Raw genomic sequence first — 24,526 nt, forward strand, 5'->3', positions numbered from 1 at the left:
ACTAAATAAAGCTTTAGTTATAAGTAGTATTATAAAGTGTAATATTAATAGTTTATACACATCACATCATTTCTGTGATGGGTGTTTGTGTTGCGTAGCCTAAAGGATGTAACTTGATCTCCAAGTATAGTGACTTAATTATCTCCCCTCTGCCCCAGAGTGTGGAAGAACAGCAGGAGGAGGGTCCGTCACATTCTGCTGCACAGATGCACACAGTTCAGTCATGTTCAATAAATGCCAGAGTTCAATTATGTAAGAGCAATGAGGAACTATGTAACTCTAAATCTTCTGTATTTTTTAGTTACCAGTTAAGGAGTTATATAAACTAAATCTCAAGGAAATGTTATACTTGGACCGCCAGATTGAAAAGACAGATCTAGAAATTGAAATTCTCAAACAAAAGCTTGAGGTGAGTGTATGGTTAAAGGTAAATTGTATGAATTATTGGAATCATAAAATCTAACAATTGCCTTTGTATTTGTAGGTAATGAAGAAAACCAAATAAATTATTATTTCCATTTATTCAATTTCTTTTATTGGTGGTGGTGATGGTTGATTAAGACATAACGGCAAATCACATCTCTGACTGTCCATCCACCCTGCAGATTACTGTGATGTGAGACTAACTCAGGGTCTCTTGTATTGTATTAATGTCACAGGCCTCTCAGGTGTTTCCCTGAGGTGACGTAGGCCCTGAAGACGTGCTTTCAACAGGCCTCTGGTCATTTCCACCCAGACTCTTGTTCTGCAGTGCCACATTAAAGCGCTGCTGGGGGCCTGCTTCAGGTTCTGGGTAAGTAGTCAGTAGTGTGGTCTGGCATGGGTAACCCCTATCTCCCAGCAGAAAGCCGTCAATCTCTCCTATAAGAAAGTTCACATTACTTTAGTGCTGCATAGAAGTGCTCCTGTGAGTGTGTAGTGCACGCATTGAAATAAGTGTATCGATCAAACATGTACTTACCACAGTGCAGCCTGTTACTTAGAGTTGACTCACGATATATTCATGAGTAATGACCAGAGCGGGGCCTCCTGGCCTCCATGTTTATGATAATATTTGCAACATCACATATGATCTTGGTGCTGTAAAAAATCCATAAAAAAAAGCTGTTCATCCTTCTTCCCTGCCAGCGGATCCTACTCACCACCAGGGGGTGATCAGTTGAAAGCTCAGCCCCTCTCTTCACCCGAGTGTCCAAAACATATGGCCGAAGGTCAGGTGAAATGACCGCAAAGTCTATCATCGACCTCCGGCCTACAGTAGGGTGTTCTGGTGCCATGTGCACCGATAGACACCCTTATGTTCGAACATGGTGTTTGTTATGGCCAAACTGTGCCAGTTGGAGCGCTTTCCAACACTCCCTCCAGAGACCCCAAGAAGGCTGGGTACTCCACACTACCATTTGGCCCGTAAGCACAAATGACAGCAAGCGACACTCTCGTACACTGGGGAAAACTCCAACACATGGCGACTAAGCCGGGGAGCGATGAGCAAGCCCACACCAGCCCGCCGCCTCTCACCGCAGGCAACTCCAGAGTAGAAGAGGGTCCAGCCCCTCTCAAGGAGTTGGGTTCCAGAGCCCAGGCTGTGTGTAGAGGTGAGCCCGACTATTTCTAGCCGGTACCGCTCGACCTCCTGCACAAGCTCAGGATCCTTCCCCCCAGTGACGTGACATTCCATGTCCCAATAGCTAGATTGGTTATCCAGGGATTGGGTGGCCTAGGCTCCCGCCTTCAACTGCTGCCCAATCCACTTTGCACCGGCCCCTTACGGTTCCTCCATGTCACTCTTTCGGGCTGTGCCCGGCCACCAGGCGCTCGCATACGAGCCCCAACCCCGGGCCTGGCTCCAGGGTGGGGCCCCGGCTGCGCCATACCTGGCGACGTCTTAAATATTGGCTTTAATCACTTTGTGGCAACAAAAAAACAGCATGCTGTTGGTTCTACTGGTCTTAGGCAGGAACAGAAAAAGATCAGATGGACTGGATATCTATAAATATAACAAAGCAGAGCTCAATGTATTTAAAATAAAGCAGAATTAAGCTTTTGACCAAAAGTGTTTGGCGCTAATAATCACATTTTGGCAACATGAAAGCATCTTACTGGTTTAACTGGTCTCATGCAGATATTAAAAGTGGTAAAATAAATCAGTGGTCACACGTGCAGTTTTAATCAGACACAAAATGCGGAAGAGCAAACAAGTTGCAGCAACATTGGGTTGTAGATCTCCGGTTTGCAGCAGTCAATTTCTGGCAGACGGTCAGCTGGCTGGCTCTGCTATTCTGTCGGTTTGCTGAAGTTGCAGTAGTGGGCTCTGATTGTCTAGGACAGTTGAACCTCGGCCAATCAAGTTTGAACAACACTTCTTTTTGAGTCTTGGAACGTGTTCACAGATCATGCAATGCATTCCAGCTATCTGCTGTCGCGTTTGAATAAAGACACCTCTAAACCACAAGAAAATGAAATGCAAGTCTTTATTTAAACGTTTATCAATGAAGCTGGGTCTTGAATCAACACTTTTTAATAATGCATTTCCAATTGCAGAATGCATTTTTAAATTGCAAATTGTATTTTCATTTGTAAAATGCATTTTCAAATTAAATGACCAAATAGCATATTGAATTGTCAATTGCAAAATGCATTGCCATTTGAATGAAGACTAGAAAAAAACATGACAATAGGAAATGCAATTTATTAAGTTTTTATTCATACTTTCCATAAAACGTCCATAAAAACTTCCATAAAAGACAGGACTGAAACAAAACCGCCTCCAGCAGGCTGGAGGGTTGAACCGTAGCAGAGTCAGCCCAGTTCAGAAATTACAAAGTGAGGTAAAAGTGAAAGTAGAGTTCTTAATAACTGTAAGACTGTGTTGTGGTTTCTTTTCCATTACTAGTTAAGTCCTTTTGTATTTTCCTAGTCATGTTTGAATAGTCTCACTGTTGTAATGTGGCAGGGATGCCACCTTGAGACACATGTGGGTACTACATTTTCCATATTTTCTTGGTTGTTTGAGTTCCAGCGTTGTTGTTGTTGTTGTTTACACTGCCTCCTGATTTAGCCTCTGTCATTGTCTATTAAATGCTTCCTTTGTATGTGACACATACAGCCTTTACTAAGTCAAAAATTGCATGTACATACTATTGTACAGGCAACAGGTTTTAAATGTGCTCATATTCTGTGTTTATAATGTTTATGCTGTATTTACTATTAATTTATATATAAATCTACTTTTGTTTTGTCTTCTGGTTTGGTTAGAATCTGTTTTTTTTTATATCAATTTTATTTATTTTTATTTAATGAATATTTAGTAAATATATAATCAACTATTGAATTCTACTATTAAATATTCTTTAATTTTATTATCGTTATAAACAGTGACTAAGTAATTCAAACTTTTTTTAAATTATTTTTCAAATTTAAGAAACTCAACATGCTTTCGTTTTTACCATGGTGTATGTGGCTTTGCTTCAGCTTTTTTTCTGTTTATCTATACGTATTGTTTAATAACATTAACATTCAAGATTTTCACAAATGTTAATATTTTGTACAGCTTTGTACAAAACTCTACATTGGCATTTCAGATATTCTGCTTCATGTCATATATGTTCTGTGATGTTTACAGTATGAAAGCCTTAAAACCTATAAACTATATTGTACAAGGGCATCTGAAATATGTCATTCTACTTGAATGAAATCTTCACCAAACAGGTTTGAGCTATACAGTAAATTAATCGAAGGAAATAATCACACATCAAGCAGCAGGAGTTGCTGATGTGAAGCAGGTCCTTCTAGTAACATGAGAAGTCACATTTCACTAAGATGTCATTTAAATGCTGTACATCAGTAAGATGATCAAAATTAATCATTGACGTTTATACTCACATGGTAAGATAATTATGCTGCCTGTTCTTAATCCAGCAGCTGAATATATTTACTTGATTAGTTTTGTGTGAAAAAGCCACAAATGACTAAAATTAAAGTAAATGACAGCTTTGGTACAGTGGCGGAGCTTGTTGTTGAAGTCTGCTTCTGAATCGTGGTTAAAGTCTGGTTATGAGTTAAAGTCACAGTCTGATTTGCAGTGGCTGAGGTTGTGGTTGAAATCTGATTCTGAGCTAAAGTCACGTTCTGATTTGCAGTGGCTGAGGTTGTGGTTGAAATCTGATTCTGAGTTAAATTCCCATTCTGATTTGCAGTGGCTGAGGTTGTGGTTGAAATCTGATTCTGAGCTGAAGTCACGTTCTGATTTGCAGTGGCTGAGGTTGTGGTTGAAATCTGATTGTGAGCTGAAGTCACATTCTGAATTGCAGTAGCTGAGGTTGTGGTTGAAATCTGATTCTGAGTTAAATTCCCATTCTGATTTGCAGAGGCTGAGGTTGTGGTTGAAATCTGATTCTGAGCTGAAGTTACGTTCTGATTTGCAGTGGCTGAGGTTGTGGTTGAAATCTGATTGTGAGCTGAAGTCACATTCTGATTTGCAGTAGCTGAGGTTGTGGTTGAAATCTGATTCTGAGTTAAATTCCCATTCTGATTTGCAGTGGCTGAGGTTGTGGTTGAAATCTGATTCTGAGCTGAAGTCACGTTCTGATTTGCAGTGGCTGAGGTCGTGGTTGAAATCTGATTCTGAGCTGAAGTCACGTTCTGATTTGCAGTGGCTGAGGTTGTGGTTGAAATCTGATTGTGAGCTGAAGTCACGTTCTGATTTGCAGTGGCTGAGGTTGTGGTTGAAATCTGATCCCGATTTATTGTTGGGCTCAAACACACAACGCTGTCATCCTGGTTAATGCCACTAGAGGTGAATGTCACAAAGCCAACATTGGCCGCAGACACTTGGTTTGTGATCCATAACTGAAACGCAGACACTCGAGCAAAGACGCTAGGATAACCAGCCAGAGCACAGGGCTGGGGTGCAAAGCTGGAGATGCCAGCCTGGACCCACACTGAGCCTTGTTTGCATTGCAGCGGTCCACCAGAGTCTCCCTGATGAAGAGGAGACAAAGCAGTTATCTGACAGTTCTGGACTGGAACATGTTTTCTTTGAGGTAATAAAAAGTTATTATTATTATTTTAACCTGGCAGATTCCTTTGTTTGGTTGTCCAGCACAAATCATCAACTTTAACTGTTAACATGTATAGTATTTGACATCCTCACTTCACTGGCTAGCAATCAAGTCCAGAATTAGTATTAAAGTTTTAGTGCTAACATTTAGAGCGCTACACGGACAGGCTCCTCCTTATATTAGGGACTATTTTATCCTATATCCTTGCACCTTGTGAAGCACTTTGTGATTTTATTTGTGAAAAGTGTTGTATAAATTAAGTTTACTTACTTACTATAAACTGATGTATACATTTACCTCTTCTCATAAAAGAATTATATTCTTTCTTCTACATTCGTTATTCTTAATTGATCAACTGTTCATCTTCAACGTGTCAGTGAGCTTTACAGCAGTGATCCCCAAACCAGACCAGTACCGGTCTGTGCCAGGTACCAGGCCGCGAAAGAAATCTCACGTTATTTCCGTTTTTTTATTGTGTGATTCTAAACGATGTTATTTTGGAAAATTATCTGAATCTCTTGGCCAATTCCACCTACGACTTGGTCTTGACACATGTTAAGATGCTTGTCTCGGTCACGTGTCTCGGGCTGCTCCGGTTGGTAACACGTAACACATTACTGGTAAATTAAAACCTCCAAGTTAGCAAACATATTTCTTTGCGCAGCATAAAAGTGCCAGTGAGGCAGAAAAAGAGCCAACGACTACAAATACAAAGAAAGCTGCATTGAACAGACAATACCAGGAGTCCTACCTGAAACATGGACTTATTACGACTGGTTGTTCCAAGTCCGCTCTGCACAATTGGCAGCGACTGGATCTAATGAGGCTGCTTCATCACTTGGAGATCAAGCATTCTACATATTAGGCGATTTTATGAGGATGTTACTAATAAAGCTGCACACATGGTGGATGCACATTTATTATTATCAAAAGAAAATGCCCGTTTTCATGCCAATCGGGTTAGGGTTATAATTCCTCCCTACCATAAATACCGTCCGTGAAAATATTGTGACATTATACCGGTCCGTGGTGCGAAGAAGGTTGGGGACCACTTCTTTACAGTGTTTGAGAGTTTAAAAACATCATGATACCTGGCAGGTTCCTTTGTTTGGCTGTCCAGCACAAATCATCTGGTCAGTGATGTTTACTGATTCTTTGTAATCACAGCTGCACTCTTTGGGTCCAACAACAGGAATTTGAACCTCCTGAAGGATGTTATAAGCAACCAGTGGTTCTGTGGGAGAGAGTAAAAAAAACACGTTGCCCTGAACATTGACTAGTTATTAATCATTAATGACTAATGGCAGCATACAGTACTCACGATCACTCCCCAGTCGCCCCCAGCCTGTGGCCCAGCAGGGGGTGGAATTGTAGAACTGACTGGAGCTACTGGCCAGGCAGATAGGACGGATGTAGTTATTGAAGGTGATAGAGCTGGTGAGCTGCATGAGGGCGATGTCATTGTTGTCCAACGTGTTGTTATAATTAGAATTAACTATGATTTGAGACACAGTGCGAATGACTTGATTTGGATTTGGGCCACTCTGAGTCACTATTCCAAAGTAGAGAGTCCAATCGCTCAGCGTGCTCCTGGATTTAAAAGAAAAATATATTAAATTATTTACTGTCAGCAAAAAACAAATGTTTTCAGTTATTCATTGTAATGTCTCACGTTATGATGCAGTGGGCTGCTGTGAGGACCCACTGGTCACTGATCAGGGTCCCTCCACATATGTGAGCTCCATTGTAACGGATGCTGACCTGCCATGGCCATGAACTAGCTGGTGCATCCGCACCTCCCACTATCCTGGTGTTCAGAGGTGCCACTCCACAGTCTGACAGAGTAAAACCAAATGGGTCAATAAATACTCTACATTGTGACTGAATGGACAGCAATTAATGTGAGTGCACTTACTCTGAGCCTCTGACTCTGTGGGAAACAGAGGTAAACACGTTAATTATGTAGTATTTGTTCAAATTAAAAAGTTAGTACAAAAAAAACATTTTAAGCAGTCAGTAATAAGTAAAGACTCACCAGTGAAGACTGTGCACATGAAGAGTATCCACACAGCCAAGGCTGCCATACTGAGCCTTAATGGAGCTTTGCTTTAGTGCAGAGTGTGGTTTTAATGGTTTTGTCTGAGTCACTTCATAAATACTCTATTATTAAAGACTCTCCCAAAAACACATGAATACAACACTCCCCAATCAAACCTGTTTGTCTTCAAGCTTCACATACACAGTTTATGAAGTACCAGTAAATGATGTTCAATTAACTGTCAATTGACTGTTCTAGGTCACATATTGGCGTGTCCCTGGACATGTGGCTGTGCCTATCACTAAATGTGCTTCAGTGTGTCTGCAAATGGAAAAATTGGGCAGTAAGTAAATGTTCACTTCATTTTTTTATTGGTGATGGATTGGTTAAAATACTTAATGGCGTTAACTGGATGGGATTTCTGCGATTAATCACGATTAACGTATTAATGAGAAGCACACAGTCACAAATTCAAAAGTAGTATTTTGCGCATTTTTATTTTAAAACTACTACTCTCCGGTGAGAGCAAGAGTTGGTTCATGTTGTAACGCCTCTCCTTTTCATACAGCTTGAGTATTCTTCCTGTGATGGTGCGTCTTGATGGAGGCTCACAAGTGCCGCGATTCATTGTGATTCTTTTAACGTTCCTCAAACCAACATCTTCCAACACTAATCGCCTGCAGTTTGTAGCTAACCATTTATCTTTGGCATTTTTTAGCTTGCCTTGCTTTTGTTCATACTTTTCCCACACTTTACATCGAATGCAGTCTGCCAAAGTCTTCCTCCGCTGTTTGTTTAGGTGGGTGATTTGCTGGCATCAACGGTGTGTATTGCATTTAAGTAATACTTCAGACTTAGTACTACGTTGATTCAGTTCATTCAAATTTAGCTTTGCCGTGAATTACTTGAGATTTAAATTGATAATTGAACTTTTCAACTACTTTTCAGTTTTAACTACTTCTGCATACTTTAAGCTACAGATACCATTTAAACTTTAAATCGTTCTTAGAATATTCAACTATACATTTACATTTCAGCTATCAAAACCTTAAATAATTTCTGATTCATGTCAGTTTAAATATTTGGTTTTTGGTAAATTTTCAGCCTTTCCATTATTGTGTATTGTGTGAGCTAGAGCGCGTGATGTCACACCTAGAGTGTCAGGGCATTATACTTTAGTCTGTATCTAATTTTTCAGACTTTTGCAGAGAAACACACAAGGACAGAGTTATTTTTGTGATAGCTATTGTGATTTTTCTGAAACAAGCCTGTGTATCAGATGTGAAAATCAGCTTTTGGTACAGTCACTGAGCCCTAAGCTGTGGAGTTTTGCACCTTTGGAGAACGGACTCCATGACAACGGCGCAGCTGCCGGTTTGACGGACAGGTCAAACTCCTGATGCTCAGTGTAGCAGCTCTATGTATATTACTGATTATTTCACTTTATTATTGAATTTTATCAATTCATTATTCATTCAATTTACCTTTTGATCATTTATCAATGCATTATGAGAATGTGTTGGTGTAACAGACAGGAACATGAACAAAAGCTGTTCAACCAGCAGGAGTTAGTGTACTCATGGTTCCATAACTTAGCCTTGATACAAGTCATCAGCTGCTCACTCAGCAGTCATTTCAGGGTTGATTCATAGTTAAATCAACGTCATGATAATGGTTGAATGACCACTGGATTATATGCTGACTTTGAAAGATGAATCGACGTTGAATTTGCAACAGTGTACTTTCTTATTTAACTATACACACATCCATACATTCTTGTAATTTTACATTCAGCTGTGTTGTAGGTAGTTTCCTATTATGACTAAATCAGTGATTTCCGGTGTTCTCGGTGCAACTATAATTTGTGTTCAGCCTGCTGTGTGTATTGCAATGCTCCTTTAACTGTACAGCATATAAAATACCTCTTTAAATAATTATTCACATAAACACAAAGCTGCCAGTATCTAACATTGCAACTCCCACTGTCATTAACATTGACAAACCAGTAAATGACTAAACATGAACCAAACTAGTCCCACAGGTGAATCAAGCGATTACAAAGGAGAACCAAATGTGGAAATCACGTGACACCATAAATGAACAAACAGGGCAAACACTGGAGGAAACAGCGTCACCTGGCTGCTAGATGACAAAGTGTAACAGAAACGCTTAATGAATGTTACATCTTCTTTCTTCCACCACCACCCAACCTCTTTGGTGCATATGTGCTCATTGTTTTCTATACATTTAATGATGTAGTATCTGTTGTGATGACAGCATGTAAGGATAAAATACAAAACATACTGTAGTTCAGATCATTGTGAAAAATTGAATTATAATGTGTTTTAATAATATTCAGTTACCTTTTAAAGTAGCTGCTATACGTCATGGGTTGTAGCTTCCACTTTCTGACATGGTTGTGGGTTTCATCTCTACGGCATTATGAGAACCACATATAATATATGTAAAGAACTGAATAAAACAGCTAAATAAAAATGGAATACATAATGACCAAAACTCTATTAACCTTTCAACCTCTTTACAGCCATTAGCATTAAATGTTTTTTCAATATTAGATTCAAGATTCAAAAAACTTTAGTAATCCCAGAGGGAAACTATATTGCACACATTGATCAACCAGCATCCTCCTTTCAGCTACAGCATGTAGGGGGCCCAGCTGCTGCCCCAGCAGACCACAAGTGTAAAACAATACACTGGCCACCACAGAACATCCTCAGCATGGAGCTGCAGACATTAAAGCACCTGAGGCCCCTCAGAATTCTTCAGAAAAATCAATAGCTGACCTTTTTTCAACCATATTTAAACGCTGATGGCCAGTTGTGTGTCTGCTGGGCAGGTTGTGACCTTCTGTTTCTGCTTCTCATGGCATTGTTGCCACCTAAAGGCGTATGTAGGTACTACAATTCCATGTTTTCTTGGTTGTTTGAGTTCACAGAGTAGTTCCTGGGGGTGTTCCAGAAAGCGGGTTGTGAAATCCCCAGGTAAGTTTGAGGGTATGTTCCTGCTCCGAAGCAGGTTGTGTTTCGGTGTAAGTTTGTTTCGAAGGTTGCTGAGCATGGTGTGTCCGTTTGACACCTCTCACAAGCCTCTGGATGTGGAGGTGCAGCTTATTAGAGTTTTTTTCCAACGTGAGAGGGTCATAAGGCATTTTTGTAAAGAATTTGGGCAATGCAGAGCATGTGGGAAAGGCAACAGTATGTAGAGTCATTTGTACTTTATGTCTGACACTGAAAAAGTTCCTGTACACTTTTGTACAGTTCCCTGGCCACAAACCTCTGCGTGTCATTAAATCGTTCTTTCTATAATAATCTATGACACATATTTTAATATGTACACCTCGGACGTACTGGGCACACACACAAACACACACTTTCTGTATTACTTTGCAGGTGTCTCAGATCGGACCCACATGCACGGCACAGAATCCAACTCGTTCCAAAAGATAACGTTTATTGTGCAGGACACAGAAACAGTCTGAACCAGGTGACAGAAAGCGTCTTTTTGTTTTTTATATGGTGTGTGCGGCTTTGTTCCAGCCTTTTTTATATTTATCTATATTGATTGTTTAATAATATTAACATGTCATCTAGTGCATTTTTTTAATTCAAGATTTTTACAAATATTAATTTGTGTAAAGATACTAATTTATAGCTACTGATAAGCTATAAAATTTTCACAAAACGTGCAAAATACTTAGAGCTTAAAGAAAACTACAGTACACTAAGTGGAGGAAATTACACATCAAACGGCAGAAGCTGCTGATATGAAGCAGGTTCTTCTAGTAACGACAGTTAAGTCAGAGAAGTCACATTTTACTAAGTGAAGATGAAGATGATCAAAATGAACCATAATTATTGTTTATATCCATACGATAATAGTTGGGGTGATCATGCTTCATGTTCCTAAAGCAGTAGCAATCTTTGAATATATTTACTTTCTAGTTTTGTGTGAAAAGAGCACAAATTGCTGAAATTAGAGTAAATGACAGTTCTGGTACAGTGGCGGAGCTTGTTGTTGTAGTCTCAGAAGCAGAAGTCTGCTTCTGAGTCGTAGTTGAAGTCTGATTCTGATTTGCTGTTGTACTTGAACACACATAGCTGTCGTCCTGGTTAATGCCACTAGAGTTAAATGTCACAAAGCCAACATTGGTCCCAAACACTTGGTTCGTGATCCAGGACTGGAATGCAGACACTCGAGCAAAACCGCTAGGATAACCAGCCAGAGCACAGGGCTGGGGTCCAAAGCTGGAGATGCCAGCCTGGACCCACACTGAGCCTTGTTTGCATTGCAGAGGTCCACCAGAGTCTCCCTGAAGAGGAGACAAAGCAAAATATTTCACTGGTGACATATAGTATGTGACATCCTCACTTCACTGGCTACCAACCAAGTCCAGAATTAGTTTTAAAATTTATATTCTAACATTTAGAGCGCTACACGGACAGGCTCCTTATTATATTAGGGGCTTTTTCTATATCATTGCACCGTGTAAAGCACTTTGTGATCTTATTTGTGAAAACTGCTATAGAAATAAAGTTTAGTTACTTAAAACTGATGTATAGATTTACTTCTTCTTATGTGTCTCATGTCAGTGAGCTTTACAGTGATTGAGATTTAACTTTGGAAAAGTCTTGAAAAACATCATGATACCTGGCAGGTTCCCTTGTTTGGCTGTCCAGCACAAATCATCTGGTCAGTGATGTTTACGTCTTGTGTGTAATCACAGCTGCACTCTTTGGGTCCAACAACAGGAATCTGAACCTCCTGAAGGATGTTATAAGCAACCAGTGGTTCTGTGGGAGAGAGAAAAAACCATGTTGCCCTGAACATTGACTAGTTATTAATCATTACCTGTAGCTATTCAGCCACCTGATGGCAGCATACAGTACTCACGATCACTTCTCAGTCGCCCCCAGCCTGTGGCCCAGCAGGGGGTGGAGCTGTAGAACTGGCTGGAGTTACCGGCCAGGCAGATAGGACGGATGTAGTTATTAATGGTGATAGAGCTGCTGAGCTTCATGAGGGCGATGTCATTGTTGAACTTTGGGTTGTTGTAATTAGAATTAACTATGGTTTGAGACACGGTGCGAGTGACTTGGTTTGGATTTGGGCCACTCTGAGTCACTATTCCAAAGTAGAGAGTCCATAAATCAAGCGTGCTCCTGGAAGAAAAACATAGTAAATGAGTCAGGTTCAGCAGAAACAACCTCATACTGCAGGATATTTTTATTTATTCATCATGTCTTACGTTATGATGCAGTGGGCTGCTGTGAGGACCCACTGGTCACTGATCAGAGTCCCTCCACATATGTGAGCTCCATTGTAGTGGATGCTGACCTGCCATGGCCATGAACCAGCTGAGGCATTCACACCTCCCACTATCCTGGTGTTCAGAGGTGCCACTCCACAGTCTGACAGAGCAAAACAACTGGTCAATAAATACTCTATATAGTGAGTGGATGGACAGCAATTAATGTGAGTGCACTTACCCTGAGCCTCTGACTCTGTGGGGAACAGAGGTAAACACGTTAATGATGTAGTATTTGTTCAAATTAAAAAGTTAGTACAAAAAACATTTAAAACATTCAGTAATAAATAAAGACTCACCAGTGAAGACTGTGCACATGAAGAGTATCCACACAGCCAAGGCTGCCATACTGAGCTTCAATGTAGCTTTGCTTTAGTGCAGAGCGTCTGGTTTTGTCTCTGAGTCACTTCATAAATACTCTATTAAAGACTGTGCTGAAAACACATCAATGCAACGCTCCTCTAACAAACCTGTTTGTCTTCAAGCTTCACATACACAGTCAATGAAGTGGCTTTAGATCAGAATGTAATACATAGCGACTGTGCTGAATCACATATTGGAAAGTCCCTGGACACATACTGTAGACATGCAGATCACTGAGAATAATTAAGTGTGTCTGCAATGGAAACATTGGGCAGTAACTAAATGGTAAAATTATCAATTCATTTCATGTTTTTATGCATTATTTGTTTGCACTTTGTCTTTTTTTAAAGTTAAACATTTAAGCTACAGATCATAGTCAGTAGTTGACCAGCCTGTCCAGTAGTAAGTCAAACGCTTATTTAGGTTGTAGGTCAAGGTGCTGCCTTTTTACTCCTCACCTACTTTTTTTTGCTTTTGTCTTATTTCTCATATACCGCGTGCTGCGTTATCTATAACCAACCTGTCCCACTGATTCCCTTTGTTGGTTTCAGGCTCTACCAGCATTCTTCCCCTGCTGATGCTGTGAGTTTCTGGCCCTCAGCATACAGTATGCAGGAGGAGTGTGCAGCAAACCAACATGCAGGGCCTCATTTACCTGAGGCACTGGCCGAGTGTAGCTGTTTGTCTCGGTAACCTTATACATAGAGGCTTGAGTGCAAATTCAACTGTATCTTTAAGCACTTAACTGCTTTCATTCTTACACAAATAAGGTTTCATAACAGAAAATTGAAACTAGTTTGACTTGAATGGAAGGTTTCATTGGATCTCTGCCACTGAAATCATAACAAATCATGTGATCATGTAACAAACTGTAATTTAACAGACACACATCACTGCACACGCAACACATGTTCCACCAGTAGCTTCTGCAGTATTCATAAAACACATAAATTCCACAACCCAGGGTTGTGTCGGTTAAATGTGATTTTAAACATCACAGAGAGTCAGAGAAGAAGGTTTCTCAACAGGAAGTTTGCACATGTACAGTTCTTCAATTTTATTTCAGAGCCCAAAGAGGAAATTTCACTGTCTGAACGCTACCGATGATGTCCATGCTTCTACCACTGTGTTTGTTTACGACTCTTGATTTGTGACAGAGAACACAAACAGCTTCTTGTTGGAATCAACGGGTTTGTTCCTCTGATTCTCCTCTGTTGAGTGTCGTCTGTCGCTGGTCGACCGCTTTGTTTGAAGTCCTCATGTCAAATGCTCTTCTGTTTTTTTTTCGTTTTTTGCACTTTGACCACAGGAACATCACTGAGCGGAGGAGGTGCTGTGGTCGGTCTGAGTAATAAAGATGATGATTACTGGAACTTCTTCTCTGCATTAAACACAGTTAGGTTGTTGTTTGAAACACAGATGTTCAACTCAAAGTTGTTTATTTTAAAACTTTATTTAAAGATTATTTATTTAAATTATTTAAAAAACTGTAATTTGATTTAAATTTTATTTTATCATGACGTCACACACATGACATGTTTTACATGCATTTTTTATTTTTTTAATTTGACATTCAGCCCTCACATTCATGTTTATATTTATAATTAACCTGAGCTTCATGACAGCTAATTTCTTCCAGCATGGGTGTTGATGTGGTGGGTCTGTGTCACCGCCTGTTGTGGTCAAGCAGACCTATTTCCAAACACTGTGTTACACGTAACTCAACGCACGTATTTTATGGTCTGTTTTAACAGAAGTTCCTCTCACATCCGCAAACTGCGCGACACGAAGCTCGGTGCTCGCCTCAGCTGCGTTAATCAGCCTCTTCCTCGCGATCACGCGCCGGACACATGTCAGCGAAGGGACCCGAGCCTCGACCCGCAGCTACTGGATCCGAACTGCGCCGCGTGAAGGCAGCTCGGAACACCTGGGTTTGTCACGTTCAGGGGGAGATTAAGCGAGTTTGAAGATGGACCCCGACGGTCCCGTGGCGAGAGCGGGGAGGACTTTCTGGACCGTCTGGGTGAGATGAACCAGAACCATCGTGATAATTGTACAGTATGATGTTGGTGTTGGGAGCGTTAAGATGCAGATGTGTCCTCCACGACTTGGGTCTGTGCACCGTCGCTCTCATCCAGAGGCTGTTCCTCTATCCAAACACGCGCGCGCGTGCACGCGCACACGCGCACGTTGCTCACTTCCTACAGTTGTGTGGAAAAATACAGCCATTAGATGAGATAGCGAGAGCTGATCTTAAAAGGGTTTTGCATCAGCTGTGTTTAGAGTATTTAGTATTATTTTCTTTATAAAAACTTCTTTATAAAGAAGCTGATTGTTTGGTTTCACAGTCTCTTGCTGACTGTTGGCAACACTCTGCAGCAGCTAACGACTCACATTTGAATGATTCCGAAACTGAGCTATTAGACGAGATCATATACTTCTCAGATCACTTCACACAAACAAATTCATCATTTTTATTTAGTGTCAATAATCACCTGGGGTTTTTAGAGCCTGTTATCACTCATCAGCTGCCACACTGTTATAAAAGCATCCACAATTAAGTAGTTTTTTATATTTAGATTCATAATAGTCTTACTGTTAAGACCACCACTAGAAAATTATGGTTGAAGTATTGTTTGTGCACTGTCATGTTAAAACAGGAAAGAGTCTTGCCAAAGCTGCTGCAAGACTGGCATGGGCTGTATAATCATAGAAGCATATGTACATGCATAGCTAAGCCTCTCTCTTTGTGTTTTGCCAGTGCTATGTAACCGAGGCAGTGAACAGATTCTTCCGACCAGAGCTCACTAACACCGACAGCAGTGATCCCAGCTCCGTCCAGGAGTCCGCAGCAAACAGTGAGCCCACAGAGGACAGTACTGGTGGAGGAGGGCACCATGAGCATCCTCCTCTGCCATCGGCCTCTCTGCCCAGATCATCTGGGGTCGTTAGCTGGGACTCGGGCTTAAGACCGCAGAGCAAAACCCAGCAGAGAACAGATGCTGAGAGCAAAGGGTCTGAGGAACAGGAGACCAAGGGAGAGGAACAGTCTGGCCAAACAAGAAGTGATGATGGAGGACATGCAATGGTTGAAAGGGATGAAGAAGAAAACGAGAAATGTGAGATGGGGAAGATGACTCCAAACACTGGTGTTGAAAAGAGGGAAGAACCCGTAACAGAGCTCGAAGTAAATAAAGAAGACAAACATGATTTAGAGGAAGTAGATGGTGGCATGGATTTGTACAAAATGACAGATCATAATGTCGAGGAAGAGGATGATGTAAACAAAGACAAAGCAGAGACAGGAGCAAAGCATGGAGATGTGGAAAACCATGTCAGCGTATTAGAGAAGAGCCCTGAGAATGAAAACAAGTCTGATGAAGATGTCTCAACCTGTAAACAACTGTCAGATCCACAGGGAGATGAGGAAGAGGCAGATGAAGAAGATGTCAGCATTTTACAGGAGAGGGAGCAGTGTGGGCAGGAAAATACGACTGGGCCTGAACACAAGAAGACAATGGATGAGAACCCGGAGCAGGAAGACGGGTCCCAAACAGATACAGGAGGCCGAGGAGAAAGGGAGAGGTTACCTGAACGCCTCGTCTGCAGCCAAGAAGCCTCGCTGGCTGCAGACGCAGAACTGAACACAGAGGAGGAACAGGAGGATGTGGCTGAGAGAAGCAAAACCAACACAAGTGGAGCAGATTGTGCGAATGCATCGACAACTTGTGTTGTTGAGGAGCACTGGAGCAGCGAGGAGGATGACAGTGGAGCTACCATGGAAATATCACGTGCCCCCACCTCAGTTACAGTCACGTCTGAGGCTGAGGTTCCACAGGAAACGAGCAGAGAGCTCGAAAATCATCCCCTGAGGTCGTGTGAAGGCCGGGCTGCTGTGTCACCGGGGTTACATTCTACTGCATGCGAGGAAACACGAGAGGGAGTTCCTGAATATAACAATGAGCCTGGGCCAGATGAAAATACACCTCAGACGTTCCTGGAAGTAGGAGATGGGAAAGAAATGCAGACCACCCAGTTACCAGAAGAGGTGAAGAGAACTGAAAACAGTGGCTCCACTGCAGCTGGGGATTTACTGGTGAAGGAGCGCGGGGGAGAGGAGCAGGAGGAGCGGCATATAGATGCTGGGCTGCTTCGAGACGGAGTCAAACCACTGGTTGAGCAAATCATTCAAAGGTCGATCGACTCGATGAAGACTGTGATCGAACGCTCGGAAAAGGAATTTGAGACCGACACAGTTTCAGCAGATGACACAACTGAGACGGAGGAGCTGTTAGCTGAGGTTGGAGCAGATGGAAGGTTAAGAGATGCCAGAGATGCTGGTGGAGATGGTTCTGACTCGGCTGGTCCTGTAGCAGCAGGGGGGCTGTTTGGAATCGCTGGTAGAACCTCAGAACCCGCTGATGCTGAGCTGTTAAAGATAATGAACCCAAGCGTCTTCCAAGAGTCGTCGGACGAAAACTGCAACATAATCTCCAGCTTACTGGAAGTTAATAAGTCTGGATTCCCGAAAGAATCAGATGAGGGGGAGCCCAAAACCCGTGGAGATTTTACTGAAGGAACAGAATATGAGCCTGAGGAGGGAGCAGCAGAAGATGAAGCGCAGAATAAGATTCACGTGGGATTTTTAGATGTGCAGCTGGTGGATGAGGCGGCTGAGCCGATCAAAGAGACGTACAAAAATCAGGACAAGACACTTGAAATAAGCAATGAGGAGACGTTAAAAGACACTGAAGCAACTGATGAAGTAATAATAGCTGAGCTTCAATCACAGGGTTTAACTGTGACATCAGAGGAAGACAGAGAGGCAGAGTTATGTTATGTTGAAGGAACAAGTCGTGGACACGAAGGTGTGATTGATGAAGAGATCCTTGACTTGTGGATTCAGACAGCTTCATCAGAGGACACTGATCAAGTTAAACAAGAGGAAGATGAACAACAAGCGGATGCTGAACTCCATCAAGAGCCCCCTGAGACGTTGCCAGAGGTGGAGGATGAGCAGCTCCCTGAGCCAAATGCAGGAGAATCCCGACTAGTGAGTGATACAGAAATGTCTTCATTCACAGCAGAATCTGGGGTTTTGGACCAGCCGCTGGACCGAAGTGGCACCGAATCATTTCAGGACTATGTTATTCTGGCTAGTATGTCAGAAACAGCGAATGTGTCAGATTTGTCCAATCAGCAAACTATGGCGACATGTCAGGATGCAGTAGACACCGAACAGTCAGATATGAATGAGGAGAAATCCTTCACTGAGGCTGGATTTATCACAGATTCAGAAGCTGGACACCAGGAACCATACAAATCACAAGGGGGTTCAGATGGAGAACACACAGAGTTACTGGAGAATGACACAGGATCCCAGAAGGAAGATGCTGGGAGAACAGACCAAAACCCTAAAACGGACTTGAAGGACACAGAGGAAGCAGGTGTTGACTTACAAACAAATGGAGAGAACGCTGAGAAAACTGAACACCCTAAGAGTGGCTCTTATGTTTTGCTAGAGGATGAAATCAAGTCCAGAGAATCCAATTCGCAGAACCTGACTGAGGTACTGTCTCTAAAATATGACACTAAGCCATTAAATATTGTTAATAAACTATTATAGATGGTGTCAACTGGTCTGTTTTTACAGGTGGATGCTTCTTTGCTGGACTTTACTGCACAAAGGTCAAGGATTGCTCTGAAGAACCCCCGTGTAAGGCCGCCCAAAGATCCCCGCGCCCTACTTCACATGCCGTCTCTGCAACCCACACCCACGTCACATCTGCAGGTTAAAGTCCCTGCAGGTGGGCCTTTGGGAGGCCTGGGCGTGGGAATCAAACTGCCCGGTAGGTCCCATGCCGTCCGACACATGGAAAGCCACTTCGCTGAGCCATTCACTTCTGGTTATTGTTTGTGATCGGACACTTTTTTTGTTGTATTAGGGCTCGGTGCAGGTTTTCCGGTTTTAAAAAAGACGCGTGTGGTGACAGATGAGAATGGTCCAGAAAAATCAACGGTATGATTACTAATTATTAATAAACACATTTAATCCATGCTGAGGTGCATTTATATTCATTTGTGACTGTGTCCACAGGAGTCAGAGACAAAGACAGATGACAACAATGACCTTCCCAAACACGATGAGGTGCCACAGAGACCAAAATGGATGCCACCAAAACATCCAGGGTAAGATCATTTATGTAATAGTAATAAGTAATTAGAAAAGTAATATTCAGGTAATTAACATTTGTTGTTGTTGTTGTTGTTGTTTTTCTCTATAGATTTGGAAATCCACTTATGTCTGAATTAAAGAACAAACTGAAGAAAACCACAACTGAGTAAAGAGTGAGAGAAGATGTCGTGCCGAGCCTTTTGGGAATAACAAAACATACGTATATTGTTGTATTTATATACTGGAACACAGCAGTGAGGTGTTTCCCTTGTCACCTCTTGCGTCGTTTACCTTTTGTAATAAAGCTTATTTCTGCAAAAAAGTGTTGTGTTTTTTTTCATAAAGCAACTGTAGCTCATCTTTTCAGCAGACTGTGATTATGGCCTTGTCAGTAACTATAGTCAACACCACACGAAATTACTGAGAAAGAAATGGCTCAAAAACATCATTTTAGATTAACCCTTGTTCGTATAAGGTCAAAAATAAAGCCTTAAGCTTATTTTAATTAAAAATCAATCAAAAATAATACATTTAAAGGTTTGTTATCATATTCTAATTTATTTTGTGTTTTAAATCAAAACCGTAGGGGGCGGTATAGTCCTTAATTCAGTTCTGCAACTAACTTCCGCGAAGAAGACAGAGATCGTTCTGATTGGTTAAAACATGTCCAATAAATTTGAAGGAGCTTTGCAACTTGTTTTGAATGAGAGCGGTGTTACAGTGGTCTAAGTCAGTTTTTGAAGTAACCTGAAAACGTCACTTTTGAGGTATGTAACTCATATTTTTTTTCTATATTAATCAACTAGTTAACGATCGGGCGTTGGCAAACGTAGCTTCCTCTAGCGACTAGCTAGTTTTACGAGGAAGAATAAATAAACGTGCTACATGTGGCTCTTATGGTGAAATCACGATGTTACTGATTTGGTAAAAAAAAAAATCAGATCGAACTGACGTTTAATTGACAGCACATATGTTTACGTTTGTACCGTTTTGTTTTTAGAATTCTATAAGATTGCTCTGAAGACTGAAGAGTTGTTTTGTATTTTAACGTGTCAACTTTATAAACGTTTAAAACGTTCCTTTAGAGATGATTATGTGGCGGACTACCACTGCCCAGCTAGCTAGCTGGCTAGTGGCCGATCCAGTGAGATCTGTGTTATATGTACTGTAAATATGTAGGTACTCCAAGCCTATATCTTGATAAATAGCAGTTTAACGTTATCTTGTCATAAACGTTTTGCTTAAATGTTTATCCCCCAGAGGCTGAAGGGACGGAATCTCAGCCCTGTGTCGAAAACAAGATTGCTCAATTTTTCATGTAAAGTCGAAGCAGGCATTGCACAGTATGGCGAATGTGGGGACACGGCAAACGTCCCGTTTTGTGGAGGAGTCCGATGAATGCCAGGAAAATGTCGCACTAGAAGACACTGCTACAGCTGGAAGGCCCAACGTCCAAGTAGGATGTGTGGATGACATTTCTTCTACCAATCTTAGTGAAGAAAGTAAGCCTTTATCTGGTACCTGCACTTTTTCATCCCCTGCACCAAAGGGCAACCGCAGAGAAGTCGAAGCAAAATCAAAATTGTGTGGTCTCCAGTCAGCTTTAACGCCAAATTTAAGAATCTTAAATATAAGCAACAAATCTCCATCTGGGAAACCTGTGAAATATGGAATGAGTCCTTGTTTGAACCGTCCCTGTTTTCCATTAAATCAGTCCATAGCTTGTCAGAAACCAGCAACAAGTTCTGGCCTCTCAGATTTGTCTCCCAGCCATATTGGAGGGTCGTTGGGAGACAGGAATGCTTCTTTGTGCTGGTGGTATAATGAAACAATGCCAGAAGTTTCTCTCCTTGATGATACGTGTGATTCCACAATGCAGTCTAGTTGGGCACCACCTAGTACAGACCCTAATGCCAATGTAGTTAACACTCCTGCTGGGGTAAATGCTCCTCGATGCTGGTTGGACGGCAGATTCTCTCCAGACATTACACTTCTTGAAGTTACACAGGATTCAGAGCTTTCACCGGTAGGAAATATTTGCTCTGCTGAGACCACGCAAGGTAATTACTCAAAAATAAACACCCCTTCTGTAAAAGTTGGTGGAGAAAATGTGATGCAGCTCAGGGAACTGGACATAAATCGGAGCGAAGAATTTTCTTTGTCTGCCAATTCCACGGCCACCATAACCTCACTGAGTCTACAACAGTCTACCGACGTGTGTGCAGGGGAAAAAGTAGTCAAAGTTTCCGCGGCTCAAGATGTTTCTATGGAAAGTGAGAACAGTAGGTCCTCAACAGGACTAAGTGAACAAGACGAGATGAGTCAAACATCAACCGAGGACAAGCTTGGCATCCATCCTGCTAATGTTACTCGTGACATTAGCTCATCTGACGTGTCTGCTGCATCACAGTTGTCTACTACAGATATGCAGGTCACCACCAGCTCAACATTTGAACTTCATGGGGAGCCTGCGGGTGCTGAAAATGAAAATCTACCTACAAGCTGCGATACGGAGATGACCAGCAAGGTACAGCAACGCAAGTCCGAGATAGTGGAATCTGACAGCAACACATTTACAGTTTCCCAGTCATCCATAAATGGCACCACTAATGTAAACACAACTACTGACATGGCCCAGTCGCTCAATAACAGAGATGCGGCTAATGACACTCAAGAGCAGGATAATTTGGCTACTAATAACGCTACTGAAAATCCCCTCAATATTGATCAAAATAGCTCTGCTGATAAGTCAGGCAGTTCATGTGACGTGAAGAACGGCACATTTGATCAGCATTCTGTTCAAACCTCCCGTGAGAGTATTGGTTTACAAGAAACTGGCCTCCAGAACAACACTTTTGACATGAAATCATCATCTAAACGAAACACAATGACTTTGTCAGAAATTACATTGGGTGATGTACATCAGGACACTCTGGACAAGTCCTCCCCGTCTAAAGTTTGTAGTACAACCACCAGCTCTAAAGACTGCAATTCTGAAGTTCATGCTACTGAACCAACAAATGCTGATTGGACATCTAAGGTCAAGAAAGCTGACCTCCGAGATAGAACATTTGAATCTAGTCTAGTTGTAAAGACAGCTTCTGAAGCTGAGCATCCCGAGTCTAATGATCAACCAGATCTGCCTTTGACAGACTGTCCTTCTGATGGGCTGGGCCACCATAGCATAAGTATGAAGAACAGCAAAGAAAACGATTTCAACTTGGATGACACCCTCGACATAAGGATGGATTATCTGGTCACGTCCACGCCAATGGCTAACTGTAAGATTAATAGCTTATGCAATGAACAAGACAATGGCCAAATTGTCAGAGCACTGAAAAAAAATGATTTGTACTGTCCCAGTAAACATGCTCTTCAGGTGCCATCAGCCATTCCATCAAACATTGTTTGTGAAAGAAAAACATTCTTCAGGCAGCCAGCTGCTGCCTCCTCTTTGCCTCCCTTCAAAGCTGCATCCCACTTGAAACCCAAACCAGCCTCTACAGAAGGCAGAGGACGTGGATTGGCGCCATCAGTGACAGGTCTGGCCATGACACGATCAAGAACCCTGGCTTTAAAGAATACTTCTGCTCCTGATCCAGCCCAGGGGGTGAGGCTTAAGTGCTCATTGTTATTACGTAATTTATTAAGTGTGCATTTTGTTTTTTAAGGAAGTGAATGAGTTGCCCTTGTATTTATCACCTTTCAAATCTAATCTTGGAATGGGACAGACTTCCTAATGTGAGTTAACAGATGCCTTTTGTTTGCTTGTGTATTTAAGGTCTCAGGAACCGCAAGGTCTTACAGCTTGCGTGCTGCAACAGCAGGTAGGCAGTGGGTGGTCGTGTTGTTTTAGTTTGAGTTTTTGTCATTGATTAAAAAATACATGATTATACTTTGCAGTTCATGAAATAAAATGTAAACAAATTTGTATTCTTCATATCCTGTTTAGACAAGGTTTTTAATTTTGGTTCCATTTAATTCATCATTATTGTACCAATTACCCACACTTTCTGTGACGTTTGTTCCCTTGTGCTGATATTAGGATCCAAGCACCCCCCTTCTGGCCTGCTAAGACCACAGACGACTGGTATTCCCTCATGCACCCTCAGCAGTCTGAGACCCCTGTTAACAAGAAGCACCATACCTGCCTCCTCTACTAATGACAAAATCTGTGGTCCTACAGGTACTGATACAGCAATCAGACTGACACAGAATATAAATCAACTTGTTGTTCACAGTATTTGAATGCTTGATTATACGAGGGTCTAAATAATGTTTCTTGTGCACAGCCAGTAACCCACTGGTGAAGCATCCCCAGACAAAGAAACACCAGTTGAACAGATTGGAGTCTTTGCCGACATCTAAGAGGAAGAAAATGGGTAAACACCAAGTGGAATCAGTTTGCAAATCCTAACCTGCAAATTGAAAAATAAGTCCTCTGTCTGAAACTGTCCTTTACTGGACACCATTGTTTAATAATGAAGCCCAGTTAACTGTAGTCTGTTATGTAGAACATTTACTGGCCTTCTTTGGCGTGGTTACTTTTTATTGGTACCTGCCATTTATTCCATTCTTTCAGACGCAGCAGTTGCGGTCAAGATTGCTGAAGCCTCTGCCTCTTGTGACGCTGCCGGCAAAGCCAGAGTCCTGAAGCCGCCTGCAACAATCCATAGAGTTCTGCTGCCCAAACCCCCAGCTCATGGTGCGTCCTTTTGTTTTTGTTTTGTTTGTGTGTATTTTGTTATGAGGAGATGAAGGAGGAAACATTATTACCAAGAGTAATTATACTGGAGCAACTCAATAGCAGTCAACTGTTATCTAATAATGCAAATTGTATTGCAGGATGTGCAAAATGCATTGAGCAAGAAGAAGAAATAAAGAATCTAAAAGAAGGTATGTCTCAAAGAATTTATTGCAAATTATTTAGAGAATGTTCTGTACATTATCAAGGATTTGGAAGTAAGCATTATAATGACATTTGAATTACTGTAAATAAAATCTCGTTTTAACAATGAACTGCTGTCTAATGGTGCACATTGCATTGCAGGTCGTGCAAAATTAGAAGAAGAAATACATAAACTTAAGGAAGGTATGTCTCCAAATGATTTTATTGCAAACTACATGGAGAATATGTGCCAGTGTGTAGTGAGGGTCCTGTGTTTTAATAGATTTTTGTATATATTGTTATCCTTCAGTGCTGAGTAAAATAGCATAGCTTTACCTACTGTAAGTGTTTAACATAATATCTCTGCACCCTCCACAATTTGTTTTAATACAATTTTCCTTTTTGTTTGTTTCCTTTAGAACTAAAGAAGTGCAAACCCTAAAGAGGTTTGTTTTACCGGTTTGTTTTGTTATAAATGGATGTGAATGTTCGCAATAAAGTATTATTTAACAGTTAACTGCTTGTTTTTGTTTTTGTTTTTTGCTGGGGGACATGAGATTAATGGCGTGATTGTGAATAAACATGAGCCGCTTGGTGGCAGCATAACACCAGCCTTTTAGTCGTTGACACATACATCACAGATGTACAGATAAGATGTCCGTTTAACAAATACAAG

The 24,526-nt window shown here is 41.5% G+C and overlaps 4 protein-coding genes across 6 annotated transcripts; 2 read left to right on the forward strand and 2 right to left on the reverse strand.

The window, feature by feature from the left end:
* Window positions 1–769: 769 nt before the first annotated feature.
* si:ch211-136m16.8 (uncharacterized) lies at window positions 770–19,284 on the forward strand. The gene is made up of 8 exons (XM_029133617.3): window positions 770–793; window positions 7,357–7,441; window positions 14,542–14,810; window positions 15,549–18,356; window positions 18,441–18,636; window positions 18,733–18,806; window positions 18,885–18,976; window positions 19,072–19,284. The coding sequence occupies exons 3-8, from the start codon at window positions 14,757–14,759 to the stop codon at window positions 19,130–19,132; spliced, it is 3,285 nt and encodes a 1,094-aa protein (XP_028989450.2). The 5' UTR covers window positions 770–793; window positions 7,357–7,441; window positions 14,542–14,756; the 3' UTR covers window positions 19,133–19,284.
* LOC114846277 (transmembrane protease serine 9-like) lies at window positions 2,683–7,232 on the reverse strand. Its single transcript, XM_055504571.1, has 6 exons — window positions 7,096–7,232; window positions 6,976–6,990; window positions 6,733–6,895; window positions 6,382–6,650; window positions 6,152–6,294; window positions 2,683–4,980 (listed from the first exon to the last, which is right to left on the reverse strand). Exons 1-6 carry the CDS (start codon window positions 7,142–7,144, stop codon window positions 3,940–3,942), a joined length of 1,680 nt encoding a protein of 559 aa, XP_055360546.1. The 5' UTR covers window positions 7,145–7,232; the 3' UTR covers window positions 2,683–3,939.
* Window positions 10,550–12,892, reverse strand: LOC114845521 (polyserase-2-like). 2 transcript variants are annotated; one of them, XM_029133621.2, is made up of 6 exons: window positions 12,724–12,892; window positions 12,606–12,620; window positions 12,365–12,527; window positions 12,010–12,278; window positions 11,767–11,909; window positions 10,550–11,428 (listed from the first exon to the last, which is right to left on the reverse strand). In XM_029133621.2, the coding sequence occupies exons 1-6, from the start codon at window positions 12,770–12,772 to the stop codon at window positions 11,057–11,059; spliced, it is 1,011 nt and encodes a 336-aa protein (XP_028989454.1). In that variant the 5' UTR covers window positions 12,773–12,892; the 3' UTR covers window positions 10,550–11,056. The 2 variants fall into 2 exon arrangements, with proteins under 2 accessions (XP_028989454.1, XP_055360547.1); XM_055504572.1 differs by having other exon boundaries at window positions 12,454–12,527; window positions 12,606–12,788.
* A 285-nt stretch (window positions 19,285–19,569) lies between the features above and the next one.
* On the forward strand, window positions 19,570–24,367 carry LOC114845926 (uncharacterized). Of its 2 annotated transcripts, none has more exons than XM_029134523.3 (9): window positions 19,570–19,729; window positions 20,223–22,572; window positions 22,744–22,789; window positions 23,008–23,148; window positions 23,255–23,344; window positions 23,545–23,667; window positions 23,808–23,858; window positions 24,013–24,054; window positions 24,270–24,367. In XM_029134523.3, the coding sequence occupies exons 2-9, from the start codon at window positions 20,308–20,310 to the stop codon at window positions 24,290–24,292; spliced, it is 2,781 nt and encodes a 926-aa protein (XP_028990356.1). In that variant the 5' UTR covers window positions 19,570–19,729; window positions 20,223–20,307; the 3' UTR covers window positions 24,293–24,367. The 2 variants fall into 2 exon arrangements, with proteins under 2 accessions (XP_028990356.1, XP_028990357.1); XM_029134524.3 differs by lacking the exon at window positions 19,570–19,729 and adding an exon at window positions 19,984–20,137.
* Window positions 24,368–24,526: the final 159 nt, after the last annotated feature.

The sequence above is a fragment of the Betta splendens genome, chromosome 19, assembly GCF_900634795.4.
Source record: "Betta splendens chromosome 19, fBetSpl5.4, whole genome shotgun sequence".
Classification (NCBI taxonomy): domain Eukaryota; kingdom Metazoa; phylum Chordata; class Actinopteri; order Anabantiformes; family Osphronemidae; genus Betta; species Betta splendens.